Raw genomic sequence first — 23,791 nt, 5'->3', positions numbered from 1 at the left:
TTTATTAGTTTAATTTTTTCTCCTTAGGTTTCACCAGTTATCATAAATACTGTGATTACCATAACTTCAGCACTTTATACAACGAAGGAAACCATCCCACAAGAAACTACTTCTTCTACAGCACATTTATGGGAAAAAAAGGATATAAAGAATTTAAAAATGTGGTTTCTTGAAGAACCAAATGAAGTTCAAAACATAGCTCCCACAACTGAACTGGTACCTAAAGGAGAGAGAATAAAAATGAACATTGATTCTATTTTTATAGTTCTCGAGGCTGGAATTGGTCATAGAACAGTGCCTATGCTTTTGGCAAAATCATGTTTTTCAGGGGAAGGCAAAAACTGGAGTACCCTCATAAATCTCCACTGTCAGCTGGAGCTAGAAGTAAGCATATGTAGTATTTTTTCTAGGTTTTATAACAAATAATGCTATGCATGGAATATTTTGAGAATCTTATTTAAGTATTTAAATTAAACATTATAAATATAATGTCATCTTACAAAACTTTTGGAAGAAAGTTTATATATATATGCCTGTGATATAGTTTTGTGTGTACAGTAAGTCCTCACTTAATGTCATTGATAGGTTCTTTGGCTTTACGCAAAAGGACATATAACAAAACCAGTTTTACCATAGCTAATTGATATGAACAAGAGTAAATTCCTACAGCATCTCATTGCTGTTATAGTAAAAAAACAATGAACAAAACAACATTATTTGAGGACCTGCAGTACATTACTTGTAGACTACTTATCCACATTAAGCATTAAGGTTTATATTTCAATTAATTTTATCAACTTAAACATAATATATTAATAGACTTGTTGGATTCAAAATTCTTATTTTTATGAATTAAATTGAACTTAAAAGAATTTATGAATTAAGTTTTCTTTAAAAGTAAACTATTTCTGAATCTCTTCTGAAAGGGTAATGTAAAGAATTAAGGATATATCATATACTTTTATAAAATGCAGAATCTTTATACTCTAGTGAGAATCCACGAAGATCTTTTAGATTTTTGTAAGAGTACTTTGCATAAGAAATATTTCTTTGAACCAGTGTATATTTTGCTTTGGAATTACCTATATAGAATCATCCAGAGGTACTTTGGTTTAAATTATTAATCAAGTTTATATCTAGTGGAAACTAATCTGATAATCTACCTTTCTATCCAGAAATGCAGAGATTTATAATCTGCTATGTTATCTGTGTTGATACAGTTACATGTTAATAGAGGTAGAATTGACTGACTAGATTATAGATGTTCACATTCTGGCTGGAATTCTGTGTATTTTCCAGAGGGTTTAATCTAAGATATCCAGGAAGTTCAGAGAATTGAAATAAATATACACCCATTGAATCCTGTGTTACTTGCCTTTGAAGGCTTTTGAAAAGTCAGTAGAGGTAGACAGACATACTAAAAATGTCAATAATATATGATAAACAGACACAGATTTTTAGTTTAGCCTGGACTGCCAGTCAAGGAAAGGTTATTAAAAGAAAATGTTGTCTGGATTAAATAATGAAGACTGAACTGTGAAGTTAACCAGGTGAGGAAAACGCTGAGGGAGGGAGTGTGTGTAGGAAACCAATGAGTGGCAAATAGGATGGCTTGCATCTAGAAGAAACAGCGCAGCCAAAAGGAACGGTAGTGAGAAAAACAACATGGAAGGTCATCGTAGCAAATACCAGAATGCCCATTTTTAAAAAATTAAAACTTCTCTCTATAGGTGCATTATTACAATGAAATGTTTGGTGTGTGGGAACCTTTGCTTGAACCCTTGGAAATTGATCAGACTGAGGAATTTAGACCATGGAATCTTGGAATCAAGGTACATTTTGAATTCTAAAAATTTTTCAAAAATTGAAGATGTATACACTGAAGAAAACACATTAATTTTAATCACAACAAAGTTTAGGTTTCCTCATTGTGAGCCTTGCTGTGTGCTTCCCTGTTTGATCTCTGAATGTAATTTTCAAACCCAAGGTCAATGCCCACCTATGCTTTTTCTAATACAAATTGTTATATAACATTTAATATGTACTAAGCACTGTCTAAATGATACACTTTTACTTTCACCCTTATAACAACTGTCTGAAGAATATACAGTTTTAACTTTATGGTAATGTGAGAAGACTGAGACTAGAGAGGGGCTTTGCTGAAGTAGTAATACACATACCTTCAAAGTGGAGGAAGTGGGGTGCAGTTCTGGTTACAGAGCTCCCACTCCTTTTCAAATGCCACTGGCGTCTTGTAGGTGGTGGTTTTATCCTGTGTTTCCTTCGTCTTCTGAAGGATGTGCATAGGGAAGAAAATTATGTTGTTATTTGGTTTGAAATATGTTGTGCATTTATGTAATCATAAGAATCAGGACCTTTAGGTGGATGAAATTACACTTCTGAAGTAAGTGACTACAGAATTACTAGCATGTTTCCTCCCTAATGAAGATTCAGCCAACCTGCAGACAGGTGTTCGGTGGTTAAAGCCATTTAAATTAACAACAAAGGTGACTAGCTTGGCGTGTTCAGGTTTTTTGTATTAGATCACTCCATTTGATTTAACACATTTTAGGTAAAGGATTTGGGTAAGGGACTTATTTGGTGGTTTTTAGGTTGGAATATATACCTGGGCACTGGATCTGTGAATCCTAAAAAGAAGGAGATGGTATTGTTTCTTTCCGGGTTCTAGTGGCACTGTCCTGTAGCTCTTGTTGGACTTTTAAGTCCCTGGTTTTCTGTTCTTCCTTTATAACATGGCCAGTAGACTGAGTGACTTTCCTCTCTCTGAGTTTTCATGTGCTGTGAAGTATGTGCTTTTCATTTTCATTCTGATGCCACATGCAGTTAGTAATTTTGATTTTTTTCTTCTAAAATATGACTGTCATTTTAGTATCATTGAAGATGAGAATTTTTCTTCTAATACTGCTCCTGTGTTATGTGACCTTAGTTGGCTGATAATCCAAGTAATTCCAATAAGGCAGTGGAACTGATAAAATGTTTTGCTCTCTTTAATGTTACTGGAATTTATCTAAAGCGTGTCCTTTGCAAAGTGAGTTATGTTGTGCTCTTAGAGAGAAATTTTCCTTATATTTCTATAATTTGTATGTCATTTTAGATGAAAAAGAAAGCAAAACAGGCCATTGTTGAATCAGATACTGAAGAAGAAAATTACAAAGTTCCAGAATATAAAACTGTCATCAGTTTCTATTCAAAAGACCAACTAAACATTACATTATCCAAATGTGGTATTGTAATGTTAAATAATTTAGTCAAGGTAAGAAGAGACATTTGAAACTTTAAATGTATCTGTCCTCGTCTGAGTTATCCCTTTTCTTTTCTTGGATAAAATGTTTTTATATTAACTTAGTTATTTTTCATATGTCCATTAGGGTTCTGCGTGTCATTTAGTTTTCCACATTTCATTTCATTTTACTTACGACCATTCTTCCTTACTAGGCATTTACAGAAGCTGCCACTGGATCTTCAGCTGTCTTCATAAGGGATCTAGCGCCATTTATGATTGTAAACTCTCTTGGACTTACCATCTCTGTTTCACCGAGTGACTCTTTCAGTGTACTCAGTGTTCCAGTGGCAAAATCGTATGTACTGAAAAATGAGGAGAGTTTAAGTATGGATTATGTCCGAACAAAAGACAACGATCATTTCAATGCAATGACCAGCCTAAGCAGCAAACTTTTCTTCATCCTTCTTAGTAAGTGATAAATTATCTTCCTAGGGCTTAAATATCTTTTCAGTTATATTTTACATCCCATTTTACTCATTTATGATATCCTACAAGTTTTATCTCCTTCCTAATAGGTTGGGAATTTCGTTTCTTCCTTTGCAGGTCTTTGGTTGCTATTGTCACTGTATTTTCACATGCCAAATTGTAACTTTCCTTATTCACTGCGTTATTTATGGCATGGTAATTTACTACTGTACATTTTTTGGAGGAGAAATAGTAGATCTCATTCTTACTCAGCTTTTACAGACTATAGCTATTGGTGGTAGTTGTTTTAACCACCTTTGGTATAACTCAGTAGTATTCCACCAGTGCCCCTGAATGAATTCAAAATAAGGTTTGAATTTATGGAAATGGCACATTGTAATAGTTTTCGGGTTTATAAATGTTATTTATGTTAAGCCTGCTGAGGTGAACATTTCTTTTGTCCTTTCTGCTTCCCAGAAGTTTTTCATGAGAAGTGAAAATAAATAAACTTTAAGTTATCATAACATATCTACTCATTATGAAGTTAAATATTCCCAGAGCCTTGCCTACACCACTTTCTGATACTTTGACATTTAAATAGTTAAGGTGGAGGGTGTTTGAAGGTTAATTAGACATTGGATTGGAGTTACCAGACTGACAGCTAGTGCTTTCTCCTAATCAAGAAATGATGCACAACTATGGCTAGGTTTCAGGTGTTGTCCGAGCATTGTCCGTGAATTGTCCTTGCCAGTTTTACCTCTGTTTGATTTTAACTTAACATTTTTTTTATATAGTCAGGAGTGAGGGGATTAATGTAAATAATACTTTATCCCCCAATACAGCATATGTATGTATATTAGATCAGTGTGTATATAATTTTGTTTAATCAAATCCTAGATACCACAGTGTCACATGTTACAAAATTAAAAACGGAAAAATTGCAGCTACCTTGGTAATTTCCAGTGATTGCCTGAAGGTATTAGACTCTGGTTATTATAACAGCAAATCAGAGATCACTTTTCTTGTATTTTATAATAATTCTTCTCAGTAGTTATTTTGAAAAGGTTTATGAAACCTTTTTGTTCATAAGTTGCCTTATGTCCAACTAGTGAATGAGTATCTTTTTTTTTTCAATTAAAATTTTTTTTGCTAAAATGTTTTGAAACTTTTAGGTGAATGTGGTGAAAATGCATTGTGGTTTCTTAGAATATCCCTTGGTATACATTATGTCTATGCAAAGAAATACCCTTTGTGTAGTGATAAATCCAAAGACTTGAGTAACTTTAAGAAATAATCTGTTGTTTCTTACTCTTAACATCTATCTAAAATTAATATATGATGATTTATAATAAACTTTTCAAATATGTATATTCAATTTAGCACCTGCTAACCACTCCACTGCTGATAAAATTCCTTTAACAAAAGTGGGACGCAGACTGTACACTGTAAGACACAGAGAGTCTGGAGTTGAAAGATCTATTGTTTGTCAAATCGATACAGTGGAAGGAAGTAAGAAGGTAACAGTTCGCTCCCCAGTGCAGGTATGAAATGATACAGTTTTTTGTGGGGTCATGTGCATATTTATGTGCTAATAAAAAAAAAAGAACTAAAATTACTACCGAAAGAATACAGATTATAATAGGAATACAGCCAATATCAAAGCATCATTACCAGTAATTGTACTACTCTAATATGAGCAGTCATGGGGTTTTGTTCAATGTACTTGTAATTTTTTATAGGGCTATTTTGTAAAATCTTTTTGGAGCATTTTGAAAAATACTCATTAATATTTTGGGGTTTTATAGTATGTATATATCCTTTTGTTTTAATCAAACAATATGGTGAGAGAAAGTTTTTATAGCTTTAATGAGGTACAATTGATGTGCAATAAGCTGCATACATTTCAAGTTGTTTGCATTAAAAGGGTCTTATCCTTTATCGCTGATGTTAAGTAATTTGATCGTGATGGATCTTAGTGCTGTTTGCTTCATGTCTCTTGTAGTTGGTTTTATTAATTTCCTGGAATCTGTGGATTTACAGCTTTTATCAACTTTAGAAAGTTTTTGCCATTTTTTTCAAAATTTTAAAAATATTTTTCCCCTCTTCTTTCACCTTCACTGACCACGGTTAGGTATATATTAGAGTTTTAGATCTGCCCCACAGCTCAGTAATGCTCTGTTCATTTTTTCTTTCAGTTTTCTCCCCCTTGTGTTTGTTTAGTTTATATTGTTGTGTCTTATAGTACTTTTGTTTTTCAAAGTCCAGTCTTTCTTTATTGCCCTCCAATATATTTTTATCTCTAGAATTTCAATTTGCACTTTTATCTATGTTTTCTGTCATCTGTTAATACTTTGTCTTTCCCCTAACTTTGAACATATTAAATATAGTTGTTTTAATGTCCTTGTCTACTAATTCTCTCATGTGCATTACATCTGATATGTTTCCTTTTATTAACTTTTATTTTATTATGGGTCATTTAAAAATTTATTGTGTCTAGTAATTTTTTTATTGGATACCTAAAATTGTGAATTTTACCTTGCTGGATGTTTTATTTCTTCATGTATTCTCCAGTGCAGTTATGTTAGAAAGTGATCCTTTTAGTCTTTATTTTTTAATTTTTTAGATGGGATTCAAGCACCCTTTAGTCCAGGGCTAATTTTGCCCCACTAGTAAGGAACTGCAACTAACATCTTCTGTACTAACAAAGTTTTACCACTTTGGGTGGTGAGAAAAGGAACTATTTCGGCACAGGGATGCGGCCCCTTTCGGTTGCTCTTACCAAGCCTTAGACAGTCTTCTCATGTGCGCACGCTGGTCAATACTGAACTGAAGTTTTGAAAGGAGAGCACACATTTCCTCCCTGCACCTTTCACCCCTCAGAGCAGTGCACTCCTCTCTCATGCAGTGCGCTCTCAGTTTATACCGCGTTGGCTTTCCAAAATTGTCATCTCCAGTTTAGGCAGCCTGGGCTCTGTTTGACCTCTCCTTCCCTGGGCAGCAGCCCAGAGACTCTCCAGGCAGTAAGCTCGAGCAATTTTAGGGCTTCTCTTGGAGGCTTTTGTTTTTATTTTTTCTTTCCTGTGCTGCTTATTACCCGGTGTCTGAAAATTATAGTTTAATGTGTGTTTTCCCTCCAGTGCTTAGTTACTTAGGTTTGGAAGGTATATCTGGTCCCTATTTTTCCCTTATGGCTAAAAATGTAAGTTCCTTTTCTTTCATTTATGATTTATAACCAACTGTTTTAAAAGATGACTGTTGGGCAGTTCTCATTATGATTGATTTTAAAAATTTCATTAAGTTACTTAAACATTAATTTTAAGTTTCTTACAGGTATTTATAGAAATCAAAATGTATTTGTATGGCTTTAAATAGGTGGGGCAAACAATATATCTAGAAATAAAATATAGCGATGTTAAGACTATTTTAATCTTATTTCCCACTGAGCATGTTTTATGTTTTTGTATGACTTTTTTTATTAGTAAGATATAGGAAGATAAGAAAATGGTCTTTCTAACCAATTTGTTTTTATCCTTCCAAAGGTAACTGTAACTGCTTGTAGGTTTATCAGATAATGTGTAATAATCAAAATTATGTTACCTGCATATCACTGTCATATGCTACTCATTGGGTATGACACCCTCCATACACTGTGTCTCATCCATGAAGAACATAGAACAGCAGTGTGAAAAAGGGCATTTCCCAGCCTGAGGCTTGTTCTTTACTTTGTCATATAGACATTTAAAATTTTGATGTAATATTTTTTCCTTTGAACTTTTTCTACTATTTTTGTTTAAAGAAGAAGTTATTACTTATCTCAAAGTCAAGAAGATACTACTTATTTCTTTCTAGGATTTTTAAAGTTTCATTTTTTGAGATTCCTTTTCTATAAAACTATCAAAATTTTTCTTGTATTTCCAGGAAAAACAATCATGTTTGTTTCTTTTCTAATTTATTTAAGCAAGGTAAATATTACTGCATAGTTCTTTTGTTGGGGTATTTAGACGGAATATATTTTAAATGTCTTTAGTTTATTACATTAATGGTACTAAATGTTACTGTTTTTCTTTCCCAGATTAGAAATCATTTTTCAGTCCCACTTTCAGTTTATGAAGGGGATACTTTACTGGGAATAGCTACATCTGGAAATGAATTTAACATACCATTAGCATCTTACAGGTGACTCTTCTTTATCCTTCTTTTTGTTTGCTCTGTGGTCTCGTATGGAATTTTTAGTTTCTGACTTGGTAAGGATATCTACATATATTGTAAACATACATCTAAGATAGTAATTTTATAAGAAAAATATTCTTTTCTTAAAAGTTAAATAACTTCATTAGTTTCCTGAAAGATGGAGATATCTATTGTCTATCTTACCTATTTCTAAGACTGTGAAAATATAAAAATGTATTAGAATAATATGGAGGGAGGTAATTTCGTTGTTCTAAAGCTGTATTCATATAACTTAATATATTCCCTTTTAAAGTATTTCAATGCATATTCTTTAATCTTTTATGCAGATCACTTTTTTGTCTGAAGCCAGAAGATGAGGACTATCAAATGTGTGAAGGAATTGACTTTGAAGAACTTATAAAAAATGAAGGCACTTTTCTGAAGAAGAGCTGTAGACCTATAAACCCTTCTAAGAAACCATTTATTATTAATGTTGTCCCAGAGAAAGATAATCTGTCATCTCTGTCAGTTTATTCAGAAGACGGTTGGGATTTACCGTACATAATACATTTGTGGCCACCTGTCCTACTGCGAAATCTTCTCCCTTACAAAATTGCTTATTATATTGAGGTATTTTGGAAATTTTTAAATGCCTTTGTACCTTTGATTTTGTAGCTTTAGTTATTTGAAAGTATGAAGAATAAATTTTTTACTGTTCTAATAAAAATTTTAGTACTGGTGATAGGTAGTACTTCAAATGGAAAAGAAAATGTTTCAAATCATGTATAAAAAGAGGATTAAAAATATTTTTCATTAATTTACCTTTGAAATTTGGCTACTAAGTTGAATATAAATAATATACACAAATGTGATATGGCATTTTAAAAATATTTATGAAAGTAATATAAATTCCTGTTAGAAAATTTAGAAAATAGAGATAATAAAAAATGCCTATAATCACATCATCTGAAGGTAGCACTTTAGATGAAAATATCATTTTAGTTTTAGAATATGTATTTTTCAATCTTTTCTATGCATGTGCATGTCATATATCATACACTAAAAAGATGGATTCTAACTTGTAAAACAAGTATGAGAATTAGTATTAAAATTGCATTCAAGTACTGGACTTAAATGAAAAAACCCTGCTACATTATATTATCCTCATGTTCTCTAAAAGGATTTTATGCCCTAGAAAGATGCTTTTTCTTTTAAATACTCTGTTTTAACAAGTTATATCTGATTTGATCTTAGGATATTAATATTACATTTGCCATGCTTATCAAATATAAGGAAGGTCTTCGTTGTAATCTATTAATTATTGTTTTTGTTGTAGTCTATTAATTATTAATCATTGGGGTTTACTATATGTATACACTTCTTATAAAATTTTTTGGGAGGGTGAAGTTAACATATCTATGATTTAAGAATATCTGTTTTTTCTACGTTTGGCAGTGGTTAAGAATTTGCACTTTGCTGTCAGGTAGCTTTGAGATTTAATCCTAGCTGTATTACTTACTTACATGTCTTTAGGCAGGTTATATTATCTGTCTGAATTATTTATCCTAGTTTATAAAACGTGCATAGTAATAAAAGTGCCACAGTTGGGGCATGGGGAAAATCAAGTGAAACACTGTATGTGAAGGATTTAGTAGAGCGCCTGACAGACACGCAGTTGCCACTTCTGTGCCTCTCTAACACCGCCTCCACTACTCTTCTCTTCTGTGCACATTGCGTGTTAGGTACCAACCTCTGAAATCATTCTTGCTCTAATTACTTTAAAACCTTAAGATGAAGAGATTCCTATTTATAACAACAGTAAGGAACTAGGTTAGAGATGTTGGAAAAACTGGTGAATTATCCAGATGTACCATCTATGTTCAATTCTCATAGAACTTTTAATTTGATGCTTTTAGGGAATACATTGTTTGCTAGCTTCCAAAGCATATGATCAGTTTTTAAAAAGACAGTTTAGCTGTGGTATGGAGAAGGGATTAGAGGAGACAAGAGCAGTTAGGCGACTTAAACTGGGAGGTCACGGTGACGTGAACTAAGGTAATAGGAGTGTGGGTGGAGAGAAATGAACAGTTTTGAGAGATACGTAAAATGCAAAACAATAATTGGAAATGGGTGGTGAGGGAGTATTAAAAATCAAGAATGGGAGTTAGTAGGGATTGCTTACTTTGGACTGTCACCAGTTTTCTCATGCATTTTTCATTATTTTTTAGTTTTCCAAACTAAAATCACTAATGGATAAGACTTTTAAATGTTTTACTAATTATAGTGTTTTATAACATTTATTAGTTCCAACAGAGTTTCACATTGTGTTATTTAGATTTATCCTAACAATAGTCCATGTAGACCATTTTACAAATACAATAACTCATATCTCAAATAATTTACACAAGTCACATAGTTGGCAGAGTTAGAATTTGAATATAAGTCTTCTGTCTTGTTCTGACAGAAGTATATTTCAAAAGCATTTTGTATAGCATTTGGAATCAAATAGAATTTATGACATATTATTCTGAAATGTTAAAAATTTTACTATATTTTTTTATTACAGGGGAATGAACAGAGAGTTTTTACTCTAAATGAGGGATGTTCCGCCCATATTTGTACTGTGCAACTGGATAAAGCCAAGATACATTTGAAGCTACTTGACTATCTTGATCATGATTGGAAAAGTGAATATCATATAAAACCTAATCAACAGGATATTAGCTTCATCAATTTTACCTGTGTTACAGAAATAGAAAAGACTGATTTAGATATTGCTATCCATGTGACTTATAATCCTGGCCAGACGGTTGTGGCATTTCATAGTCCTTATTGGATGGTCAATAAAACTGGTCGAATGTTACAGTATAAAGCAGATGGAATTCATCGAAAGCATCCACCTAATTATAAAATGCCAGTTCTCTTTTCTTTTCAGCCCAAGCACTTTTTTAATAACAATAAGGTATGTAAAGTTTTTTAACTTTCATTTTTCTTAGCTATTTATCACTCCTTTCTAGAGTTTAGAATTTTGAAGAATAAAATACTATGAAACAGGTAGAAATAACATTTGTTAAATATTTGAGGTTGTAAAGAGTAAAATTTCATATTGGGAAAGGTTTAGTGCATTAACAATATAATATTTATACTAAAAAGCAAAAAAGAAATTATCAGTTTAGGTTGGACTTTTTAAAGATTGTAATATATTTGAAATGTTTTTTCCTAGGTTCAGCTTATGGTAACTGACAGTGAATTGTCCGATCAGTTTTCAATTGATACTGTCGGGAGTCATGGAGCTGTTAAATGTAAAGCCCTGAAAATGGAGTATCAAGTGAGTTCACTCCGTGCTCATTAAGAAACTTTTATCTAAACTGTGTCTATTGACTCTACTGACAACTTAATTTTTAAGGATGTAATTTTAATGTAACAGCTTTTGAAATGTTTTTGAAAATATTATTTTCCTTAGGTTGGTGTTACTATTGGCCTCAGCAGTTTTAACATTACCAGAATTGTGACATTTACCCCTTTTTATATGATTGAAAACAAAAGCAAATACCGTATATCAGTGGCTGAAGAAGGAAATGATAAATGGCTCTCCCTTGATTTGGAGCAGGTGGGTAGATGAATTTCAATAACATTAATCTTTGGATTTTTATTTTTCCTTGAAGTTAGATAACTGAAATTACAATGTAATGTTTTAACTTTCCCCCAAGTTTTCCTGCACTCCCCCAAGTTTGTTTCGGTTCCATGAACATTCATTGAGTATTTGAACCAAGCCCTGGATATTTAATTATTAAAATCCAAACCTTGCCATCTAGGAATACATTGCTTGATAAGGGAGGTGTAAACATTTAACAGTTACTAACCAAATGGAGTCAAATAAGACTAGATACGTTATAAATGCAGGGAAGAGAAGGAAATGATTTATTTTCTTCAGGAAGCTCTTAGGACTGTCTTTAAAGAGCATGGTAAACCAGTTTTTTTAGGGAGGTGATAGTGACTTAGAAGGAAAATATTTGTTTTACTCCATGTTTAGCTGTTAAACCTCTAGACAAGAACTTTCTGAAGGACTGCCTGAGGTTGACAGAATCTTTTACTTTTGAGGAATTTTTATTCTAGATATATTAGGGTTATAAGAGAAATATTTATTATTTTTATTCACTTTCCTTGCTTTTAAGCCATCCTTCTGGAATCATTCTTCTTGTTGTGCATCCTTTAGAATTTCCTTTGTGCTGTTGTTGGAGGAAGATGGAATGTTTGTGTATATCCATACAAGTTTTTTTTTTTGAGAATAAATCCTCTAATAGCTATATTTAAACATAATACTTGCTTAAAAGAGATAGTTTCAATTATTTATGCATTCCTCAGATTGCCAAAAGGCAGTCTGGAATTTAAGTTAGAAGCACATTTTCTGGAATGCACTGTACATTTAATTCCCAGTTCTGCCCCTCCAGCCTGTGTGATTTTTTTTAATAAATATTTTTTAATTTTTTGTTCACATGTTATTATTGTTGTTCAAGTACAGTTGTCTCCATTTTCCCCTTACCACTCTCCCCCCACCCCAGACATCCCCACCTCCCACCCTTGATCCTGCCCCGCTTTGGTTTTGTCCACGTGTCCTTTGTAGTTGTTCCTGACAACCCTTACCCCTTTCCCCCCATTACTCCCTCCCCCCTCCCCTCTGGTCACTGTCAGATTGTCCTTAATTTCCATGTCTCTGGTTCTATTTTGCTCGCATGTTTGTTTTGTTGATTAGGTTCCGCTTCTAGGTGACATCATATGGTATTTGTCTTTCACCGCCTGACTTATTTCACTTAGCATAATGCTCTCCAATTTTTATCATCATCTTTACTTCATGGTACTTTTTCTTGATAATGAATTCTATTTTTTCTCAGCATGTATATTTTCCTCCACTGTTTTTTGGCATCCCTTCATGTTGAGTGGTTCTGTCATTTCTTTAGAGGTTATCTTTCTTTTCTCTTTAGCTGCCTTCAGTCTCTGTGTTTGATGTTCTGCAGTCGTACTACTGTTTAATCACGTGTGAGTTCCTTTAATATGTCCTGTTTGAGACGCCTTACTGCTGGGTCTGTGGATTAATAATTCTTCGTACTGTCTGTAAAATTTGCAACTATTGTTTCTTTAAATATTGTCTCTTCCCTGTCCTTCCATTTCCCCTTCTGAGCCTTTAATCAAACATATTTAGACTTTTACATTCTATCTTCCATGTCTCCTAATGTCTTTTTTATATTTTTCATCTGTATAACTCTCTGCTGCAATCTGGATAAATTCTACATGTATATCTTCCATAATTTTTTACTTTTACTGTGTCTGAACTGCTTTTTAAGCCTTTGGTTGGGTTTTTTATTTGAATAATTATATTTCTCATTTCCAGAAGCTCTACTTTTTTTAAGTCTGCCTGTTAATACATTCTTTCAGCAAATACTTACTGTGTACTCCTATGTGGCTTGTCATTGATACATCTGTTAACGAAACAAGTCCCTGTCCTCATGGAGTTTATATTTCAATGGAGGTGTAGGAAAACAATAAATTAATAATACCATGATCAATTAATAAAATATATATGTTTAAAGGTGACAAATGTAATAGAGGAAAAGAAAATAAGAGAAAGAAGTAGTAAGAGTTGTCACAAGCAAGGGGTGAACTGTAATTTTATGTAAGGTGGTCACAGATAGGACTCAGGTCGTATTTCATCAGACTTGGAGGAAATGTGAGAGGTAGCAATTGTCAGTTCAGCTGAGCTGGAGCTGAGCTGCTAGGTATTGGAGTAGCTGATTAAGACGACAAACCGAAATGAATATAACAGTCAAGCCTTTGATTACTTACTGTGATAGTATAAACAAGAAGCTAAACCAGAGAAAACAGTGACTCCCCCCAGGAGTGGCATTGGTCAGTGGTCAAATGGATCAGCACAGATAAGGGGGTTTTATCACCGTCAGGGGAGCCCTGAACAAAAGGCTTTTTTATGGACCTGGGGGAAGGGAAAGAACAAGAAGAAAAGGCTATGAGTGGAAAAGTCCTGATAAAGTTTTGCAGAGGTTCCTGAGGAAGGCTTCTGCCAAGGGCCCTAATAACGAGGCCACTGAATGGAGGTGCCCAGGGTTTGTGTTTGAGCTTGGCTGGAGGTAGGGCTGAGTCCTTCACAGTGCAGCACTCTGGCTGTGTGCCTAGTCTGGTATGAGGAGGTCGGTTCCCTGTGAGGCCTGCCAGACAAAACCCCCTTTATAACTGACTATGTTCTGACCTGAAAAATTACACACAGCCAGCAGTCAGACTCCCCAGCAATGTAGAATCTGCAGAAGAGCATTAGAGACAAAAGAATCAGCCGGGGCTTGTCCCCTAAGGTGGGAGAATACTTGGCATGTTTGAAGGGTAGCAAAAGTGGCCAGTATTACTGAAAGAAGGAAAAGTAGCAGAGAACAAGGTATAACAGTGTTGAAGAATAATCATGTAGAACTTTTTGAGCCATTGCCAGTATTTTAGCTTTTGCTCTGAGTGAAATGGATAACTGTTGGAGGGTTTTGAATGGTGATTAAACACAGTATGCTCTCAATACATATTTGCTGAATAACATGTGATTTATTTTTACACACGTTCCATGTGTGCTTATGGGTTCTTGGTTTGCTGAATGTAGAGCTCTATGTCTAGTTACTAACATTACAACTCCAGCCTTGCTTTGCCTTTTAGATTTTTCTAAGTATATTTTTTTCTATACGTTTATTTACAACAGTTCTATGTCTTGCATTATGTGTCTATTGCTGATAACATTATTGGGTCTTTTAAAATACCTAATCCATAGCTTGTCTTTCAACAGTTAATTTATATTTACATTAATTGCAGTTAAAACTGCATAACAACTTATTTTTTATTTTATTTTATTTTTAGTTTTAGTTTTTTTAAGATCGTTTTTCTTTGCTAGTTTAAAAGTTTTGCATTTTCATTTTAACTTATCATAGCAAACATTACCGTAGGATTTATACTCATGATTATTACTTATGTAGATTTGTTAAACTTACCTATTATTTCTATTTTTCAACTACAAGACAAGTACTTTCCTACTTTCTCTAGTCTCAAGAGGTGGAGCACATAATATTTTTAAAAGATACACAGCATACCTTACTAAACATAAAAACATATATTTTTAAGGCAAAGGCTATCAGAAAATAGCAGTTTAGGGGATGTTCAGAGAGCACATCAGTTGCTTATGGGAAGTATACTTGGATTAGTATTGACTCTTCCAGGTAAGTTTCTGCTAGGTTGCAAGAAACCCAGAGAGGAACCTTCTCAGCCCCTTACAGCCTTCAGCATATTCCCTGTCTAGTTCTGTTAATTACCTTTTATGGTTGAGTAGAACGGACTTGACATCTCAGTTCTGCTACATTGTTCCCAGGTCATATGGTGATAATCAGAGTCACACATGAACAGTCTCATTGAAATATGTGAAGTCCCCAGTCTGGTCAGGGCCTATCATAGTAAGACAGGGTTTACAGTGGCTTTCAGACGAGTTTGCTTCTCCTTTCCTGTTCTTTCAGCTCTTTGCTTTGTTTCCAGCTCCTATTGTCCAGTTTTCTTTCTGGGTACACCGACTACCTGGTTTCCAGATCACTGATATCCAGGTTGTGAAGATTTTGAACCTATTTCCTGCTTTGAACTTTGAATATTTCTTTTACTTTTTACCCTTACTTGACTTCCCTGGCTCTGGATTTCACACGTATCCTGAGTCAACATTTGTGTGTACTTTGACTGCTGCTTAATTACCAAATGATGCCCACAACCTGATTATGATTTTTCATGACTGAGTGTTTCCTTGTTTTAAACTGTTCACCTGCTTCCCGGCTCTCTCCTCAGCTGACTTCCTGGATTTTCAGCCCTTCTGTAGATCTGTACCACATTAAAATCTCTGTTTATTATAGCTTTTCGACTTACTACCAATTACTGCTTTCATTTCCCTGGCCCACACGTGACAGCCCATCTCTAAGGGGACAGTTTACAGCTGTTTAGGTAAACAACCCAATAACTAGAACGGTGTTGAAAGAGATTTACTTTACTTTTATCCTAAGTCTACTCTGATGGGCTTATTAAAATGATAAAGGACTTTATGATGCAATCTGTTGTGTTTTAAAAATAAATATATGTAATATGTGTGTTTTAGTGTATCCCCTTTTGGCCTGAGGATGCTTCAAATACACTTCTTATTCAAGTTGAAAGAAGTAAAGGCCCTCCCAAAAAAATACATTTTAACAAGCAAGAAAATTGCATCTTATTGCGTCTGGATAATGAGGTATTTTGGGCGGGGAGGGATTAAAGAAGGTAATGTTACTTACTAATATTTAATTTTTTTGTATCAAATAATTTTCTCATTATTTTTTTCCTTTCACCAAAAATTAACGAAGATTTTTTTGTGTCTGTGAAGGGAAATAGTACTAAAAGGAGACAGGCATAAAACAATTTGTTTTACAGAAAGTTAGTTGAAGTGCCGAAAATATACATCTGGAATTTGGCACATCTATGTATAATAATCAAGAGCATGGTTTCCCAAACATACAATATAAAATAAAAAAAGTTATGAGTAGTTTTATTATTAAATGTTGTTAATATTCTTTGGAAAATGATCATATTAGAGAATGTTTTTTCCCTTTTTTCTAGCTTGGTGGTATTATAGCAGAAGTTAACTTGGCTGAGCATTCTACAGTTATTACATTTTCAGATTATCATGATGGGGCAGCGACATTCCTGTTAATAAATCACACTAAGGATGACATTATTGAATATAGGCAAAGGTAAGATTATCACAAATACAGTATCCCCGATTTGAGCAAAGTCTAAGTGATGAGACACCGACTTTATGATGATTTCTTAAAAATGTAAACACTGATAATGGCATTTTGGCTATATTAAACTGTGTTCTCATTTTTAAAAAAAATTTATACTGAAACATGTAGGGGTAAAACTGACTTAATACCTGTACTATTGTTAAACTGTGGCATAATTGATGTATAACATTATATCACTTTCAGATATACAATATAATGATTTGATACTTGTGCATATGGCAAAATGGTCACCACAAAGCTAGTTAACATCTATCACCATACATAGTCATAATTTTTCTTGTGATGAGACCTTTTAAGATATACTCTGTTAGCAATTAAAAAAATACAGTGTTATTACTATGGTCACAATGCTGTACACTACATGACATTTATTTCATAACTGGAAGTTTGTGCCCTTGAACCACCTTCACCATTTGGTCTATTCCCCAACTCCGCCCCTGGCAGCCGGCCACCCATCTGTTTTCCTTTTTCTTCTTTTGGGTTTTTTAGGTCGTTTTATTTTTTCTTTTTTTAAGATTTCACATGTAAGTGAGGTCTGTGATATTTGTCTTTCTCTGACTTATTTCACTTGGCATAATGCCCTTAAGATCCATCCATGATGTCACAAATGGCGAGTTTTCCTTTTATATGGCTGAATAATATTTCATTGTATACATATACCACATTTTGTTTCTCTGTTCTTCTGTCATTGGACACTTAGATTGTTTCCATGTCTTGGCAATTGTAGGTAAAGCAGTAGTGAACATGGGCGCCCTCTTTTTGAGTCAGTGTTTTCTTGAGGGTTTTGGGGGGGGGTTAAATGTTCAGAAGTAGAATTGCTGAATCATATGCTAGTTTCATTTTTAAGTTTCTGAGGAAACGCCGTACTGTTTTTATAGTGGCTATATACCGAGTTCCAGTCTCACCAGCAGTACCCAGGGCATCCTGTTCTCCACGTTCTTGCCGATGCTCGTTATATCTTTTCTGTTTCTTTTTGAAAAAATAATAGCCATTCTAATAGGTGTGAGGAGATGTCTCATTGTGATTTTTATTTGCATTTTCATGATGATTAGTGATGATGAGCATCTTTTCATATGATCTGTATGTTCTTTTTTCATTTACTTTCAAATGCCTCAGTAAAACAAAAAGGGAAACTGAAGCAAGTATGGCAGAAGCTTGATCATTGTAGAATTCCGTGAGGAAAATGTCAGGGTTAATCTTTGTTTTGTCTGTTTTTCAATTTTTTTGTGTTTTTATTGAACACAATATAAATATTCAAACTTCAGTGTTTTTTTCCCAAACAGTAGGTATCTTTTTGCTGAGGTATGTGCTAAAGGACTGCTACATTTTAAAACTTCCCCAAAGATTGTATTTATATATTGATATTTCAGGACTCCTACGAGCATCATCGTTTCAATTTGCTGTGATACCATGTCTTGCAGTAATGCTATAGTTTATGGAACTTTTTGTTCCTGCACTTACTGGTCCCAGACTGTCTTGAAATTATTTTGTCTGCTCTTCTTAGTTTGTCTTCATCTATCAGTTACAAGTGGGCCCATATTTATGAGTGTACCGCTTCCTTCCACTGCTAAATGTACAGTTCTAATCATTGACTCAAATAAACAATGAGTGAGGACCCCAAGTTTGAGCTGGCACATAACCTAGACCCCTCTTTGCCCATCAGTTCTCTCATCTTTGGAAATGTTGAGGTACCACAAAAGCTTATTTTTTATGGTAATCTATATTTATAAAAATAATAAATTTGTTGATTAAAAATGACAAAAACAGCCCTGGCCTGGTGGCTCAGTTGGTTGGAGTGTGTACACACACACACACACACACACACACACACGGTTGCAGGTTGAATTCCTGGTCAGAGAACATAACCTAGGTTTCAGGTTCCATCCTCAGTCAGGGCATATGGGAGCCAACCAGTTGATCTCTCTCTCTCTCTCCCTCTCTCTCCCTCTCTCTCCTCCCCTTCCCTCCCTCCCTTTTTCCCTCCCTCTGTAAAATCAATAAACATCCTCCAGTGAGGATTTTTAAAAAACTAACAAAAACAGGTAGAAGTGATTTTCCTCAATCCGTTAACCTCAAGTAATCTTTCCCAAAGAGTATTCACAGAATCAAGACCTACAGAAAAGGAATTTAGTGACTATTTTCTCAGTTCTCTCAAAGGTAGGTGCATAGCTGGTAGCATTTGAGATACATAGGAGCTGAGTTAATTCTTTATGTTTTACTTACAATGTAGCACATCATAACTTAATTCTCTGATATATAGATGAGCCTAGCTGAGACTCAAACTAGCCTAGAAACTTCTCAGTCTTTTCTTGGCCTTGACCTTGCAATTTTTTTTAATAGTACAATTCAGATACAAAATTTTTAGAAATCTTATCTACTAGATTGTTTTAATTGTAAGAGTAAGGGATAAGGGAGCAACTAGATCATGTGTTGAAATTCTGAAACAAAAAATCACAATCTTAATGGAAACCTATAAAATTTGCAATTTTACAGCCTGCAAGAGTGAACACTAGATTTGGATTTAGAATTATTTGAAGTAGTTATTACATCAAGAGTCTGATTGAATCCAGAGTCCTAGGTGCCAGTGCTCCCCACATCTTTACTCCAACACAGCCTATTCTTGGAGCCTGTGATATTTCAGGCTGCCACCTACTAAATATCACACAAGAACCTTAACTGATTCAAAACTGACCTCCTCATTTGTGCTGCAAACTCTCCTCCTCCTCCAGACCCTTCTCTGTGAATGGCAGTGTCAGCTCCTCCTGTCATCCTGGATTCCCCCGCCTCTCCACACCAACCAGTTAAGCTCTGTTTTTTCGCACCTTCTCCTTTTGTCTAATCTCTCCTGTCATTTCGGCTCCTAATAGTCAAACCTCTGTTTGCCACTAGAGGTAGGTTTGCAAAAATACTAAATATAATCATATCTCTCTCCTGTTTAGAGTTCTTTAGTGGCTTTTCATTTCTTTTAAAATAAACTATGTTTCTAGGCTACCTGTCTAACCATTTCTCTTTCTGTTGCATAACTCTTAACCTGTACTTAAGACCAACTGAAGTCTTTGTTTCCTGAATGCTCGGGTCCTTCCATGTACAGGTTCTCGTTTCCTCCAGAAACACTCCACTTTCACGTGATCCCTTCCTTCCCCACCTTAATCTGTACCCCCAGTTTTTGATTGCACCTTGACATGTGTAGATAAAAGCGTTTGTCATTGTATTCTCATTTTCTTGTGCGTTTAAGACATGTACATGTCCGTAGTTAACATTCTGAGGACTATGGTTAGTTTTTATTTTATCTGCTCAACATATTTATATTTGATAATTTTTTCATAAAAAATATAAGAAGGATAGGGCTTTTATCTCCTCTGCTTTCCTTTCCCTTGGTATTTTTGTTGTTGTTACTATGGCTGTTAATTGTTTCCTGTACATAAAAGTGTTAGCTGCTAATTTTTAAAAATTCTATAGATAAACTGTGAGGAAACTATAATTCTTGGAATCCCAACACTGTCAACATTTTAACGCATTTTTCACACTGTTTTACTATTTCTTTTTATCTGTCTATCTGAATCTCATTTTTAACAACTATTGTTAGCATGTAAACTTACTTCAAAATCAATTTTTAATGAATGCATGATATTCCATCATATAGAATCACTATCAAATAAATACTCATCTGAAGATCTTTAACCCATTTTTAATCCTTATAATAACTAATTTATGATCCATTGCTACACTTGTTTGTAATGGGGATTATTTCCTGCTAGTAATGATTTGGAAACTATGCATTCTGTTTCTGTTCTAGATAATTACTTCTTTGTTCTTGAAGATTTTGATGCATTTTAAATTTTGAGAGTGCTAACTACCCATGAAAGATTTGTAATACTTCTTCATTTTCTTCAAGTCCTCATTCCAAATTCCTGGTGTCTTATGAATATAATTTGGGATTTTGATCCAGGTTAATATAAAATGGATAGTTTTTTAAAAATATGTTCATTCAAGGCTTTTTTGGCATTTGCATTCATTTATAACATGGACAAGTTGATTTCTTGACTGGTATAGTTGCTTAATATTTCTGCATCTCAGTTCTTCAAATTTTATTTTGAGTCATGTCTGGCTTGGTTGGAAAAAAGTCTATGAGTTACTTTTTTAGTAAGGTTTTGTGGATAATGTATTATGCTATTGCTTGTAAATCTTATTCTTGCAAATTAATGAGAATTAGACAAAAACCTCGGTCATAAGCTTTCTCCTTAAAATTGTGTAGTCATTGCTCCACTGTTTTCTGCCATTCAGAATTTTGGAAAAGTGTGAGACCAGTCTTCTTTTTGCTACTTTGTGTGTAACTTCAATTTTCCTAGATGTTCATAGACTGTTTTCTCTTTATTTTCTTAAAATTTAAATATTTTACAAAGATATCTCTAGGATGATATTCTGTTGTTATTAATTTTGTCTCATAACTAATGAAGTCCTTTAATTTGGGGAATCAACTTACACAGCTCACAGAAGTTATATTTTATTATTCCTTTGGTTTTTAACTTCTCTGGTTTTTTTATTCTGGTAATCAGTTTGTGAGTTGATTGACTTTCTTAGATTTATATTCTGTGTCTTAGGTTTTTAGAAATAATTGAGCTGTATTGTTTTTGCCAGACCAAAACGAATACTTAGGAAAGAGTTACCAACCAATTTAAATTCTCTCCGATTTAGTATAAATAAGATAAAGTAATTAGAATACTTTTCTTTCATAATTAATTTCTGTTAACACAAAAGTCGAAAAAGTAATTTGAAGGACCTGAAGACCTTTATTTCCTATGTAGGACAAATATTTTCCTTGAAGTATTCTCATTATTTCCTTAGAAAACTTCTTTTCCATTGCATAAGGAAAAATTTACAGTCTACTCTTAATCAGAGCTATTTTAAATCTCAATTATTGCACTTGGAATTAATGAAGTGTTATTTTGCGTTCTTTATATATTCGTATACTTACACCTAATTTAATGCATATATTTACTGCTTATGTTAGTTCTCTCAGTGAAATAGAAGATTCCCTCCCTCCCGGAAAAGCAGTATTTTATACGTGGGCCGATCCAGTGGGCTCTAGAAACCTGAAGTGGAGTTGTGGGAAATGCTACGGTGAAGTGACACAAAAGGATGTATGTATTGGGCTGGTGGTTCTCATGGTGTTCTCAGTAGCTATATTTTAATGGTATTCTCTTTTAGCCATGCTAGTTTAATGCTTGTCTTATGTTTACACTTGTAAAAGAAACTGCCAAAGATTTAAAAGTAGTGTTCAACCTTTAAGTTAACCAAGAATGTTTAACACTAGAACTAGTCTGTCTTTGTCTACATCCTTATTTGCTTCCATTAGGTTTCAGAGGTAAATTGTGCTCAGAGAGGTGCTTTCAGCATTCACGTCGTAAACAGATAAGCTCTTGGCTGACAGTCATCCTGGGTCATTTTCACTGGTGTGAGGAACACCTATTGGTCTCCTCACTAAAGAAGTTATTTCTGGTAGCAAGTGATTTTAGATTTGTTTTTTCATGATGATAAAATTGTACATAAACACTTTCCAGTAACATTTCCAATGGCTTTCAGAAGTTGTTTTATTAAAATTTTATTAGTCTTTCAAAATATGTCTTAATTTGACTCTATCTGTTGATTAGTAATTTTTGTATATTTATGTCATAATGATAATTAATTTTGAAAAAGCTAAATCTGAAATCCACTACAGAATATTAGAAAGACTTCATTTTATTTTTTATTGAATTTATTGGGATGACATTGGCTAATAAAATTATGTAGGTTTCATGTGAAAAATATATCATCTGTATTTTGTGTTGTATATTCACCACCCCAAGTCAAGTCTCCTTCCCTCACCATCTATCCCCCTTTCCCCTCTTCTACCTCTCCCTCAACTCCCTTCACTCTGGCAATTGCCAAACTTCAGAAATATTTGAAAATAAGTTAGTTTTCTTATTTTTCAATGTAATTTTACTGCTATGTATTATAGAAAGAATCATAAATAATATAACTCTTCCTAGATACTGGTTTTATGGTAGCAACTCCGGTTTTTAATTTCAGTGGGTTATAACATGACTGTATATTGTATATTTTTTCTTAATCAGAATGTTACTTAACTAGAAATTTATGGATAACTGTGTTAATTATTACAATTTGCTATATTTAACTTGTCATTGAACCTCAAGACACTGATGTCAACACAGTCCTTATATATAAGAACTTCCTACAGAATTATTCACCTGTGGTGAATATCCATGTTTTGTAGAGCATACAATTGAGATGTCAGATACGTTTTATTCTCTTTAATTCAGCCTGTAAGAAAATACGAATTTCTGACTGAAACATGTAACATATTGGGTAGTCTTAGAATAAAGGAGAGAACATAATACTTTGTGTTATTGATAAATCTACACAGGAAGACTATTTAATTAGATTTTATCGAGATGTTAAATAAAAGAACAATTGATGTATCTTCCTAATAACTTTACTATAATAATGGCACAAGCTAATATCAAATGATTCTAATTATGTACATTTCCAGTATTATACAAATATTAGTTAATTTAGTTTGTTCAACTCTATGAAGGAGGTCCCATAACTATGCTTATTTTTTTAAATGTGAATTCTAGATTTCATGTTGGTTGGGACCAAATTCTTAATAATTTTTTTGGTGGTTTTATTTTAGGATATGATGACAGCTATAAATTCGGGAAAAAAGACTATTTATTTAGTTTCATTCTTTGAAGGCTTACAGCGCATTATTTTATTCACTGAAGATCCAAAGGTATTTAAAGTGACATATGAAAATGAGAAAGCAGAATTAGCAGAGCAAGAAATTGTTTTGGCGTTACAAGATGTTGGAATTTCTCTGGTCAACAATTACACAAAGCAAGAAGTAGCCTATATTGGCATTACAAGGTTAGGTGCATTAAAATTTGTATAAATTTAAGTGATCAGTTGTTAATTATCAAGAGGTGGTGACTGTAAAATATAAAATAATTTAGTTCAACTTTTTCGTTTTGTTTAGTCTTGATACGAAGGTAATGCTAATTTA

The 23,791-nt window shown here is 33.6% G+C and overlaps 1 protein-coding gene across 4 annotated transcripts in view; it reads left to right on the top strand.

The window, feature by feature from the left end:
* VPS13A (vacuolar protein sorting 13 homolog A) overlaps positions 1-23,791 on the top strand; it is a 204,021-nt gene that overhangs the window by 120,752 nt on the left and 59,478 nt on the right. For all 4 annotated transcript variants that reach the window (XR_008426793.2, XM_024555661.4, XM_045191605.3 and 1 more), the window contains exons 41-54: positions 28-384; positions 1,731-1,832; positions 3,116-3,274; positions 3,457-3,712; positions 5,090-5,250; positions 7,782-7,885; positions 8,227-8,509; positions 10,446-10,841; positions 11,103-11,207; positions 11,343-11,489; positions 16,047-16,175; positions 16,541-16,674; positions 21,740-21,869; positions 23,423-23,655. Coding sequence is in view for 3 of the 4 variants with exons in the window: in XM_024555661.4 (XP_024411429.2) it covers positions 28-384; positions 1,731-1,832; positions 3,116-3,274; positions 3,457-3,712; positions 5,090-5,250; positions 7,782-7,885; positions 8,227-8,509; positions 10,446-10,841; positions 11,103-11,207; positions 11,343-11,489; positions 16,047-16,175; positions 16,541-16,674; positions 21,740-21,869; positions 23,423-23,655 (2,696 nt within the window). In the remaining variant the exon portion in view is untranslated. The remainder of the gene's footprint in view (positions 1-27; positions 385-1,730; positions 1,833-3,115; positions 3,275-3,456; positions 3,713-5,089; positions 5,251-7,781; positions 7,886-8,226; positions 8,510-10,445; positions 10,842-11,102; positions 11,208-11,342; positions 11,490-16,046; positions 16,176-16,540; positions 16,675-21,739; positions 21,870-23,422; positions 23,656-23,791) is intronic.

The sequence above is a fragment of the Desmodus rotundus genome, chromosome 1, assembly GCF_022682495.2.
Source record: "Desmodus rotundus isolate HL8 chromosome 1, HLdesRot8A.1, whole genome shotgun sequence".
In the NCBI taxonomy this organism is placed as follows: Eukaryota; Metazoa; Chordata; class Mammalia; order Chiroptera; family Phyllostomidae; genus Desmodus; species Desmodus rotundus.
The sequence above is the reverse complement of the archived record's forward strand: the minus strand, read 5'-3'. Positions and strand labels throughout refer to the sequence as shown.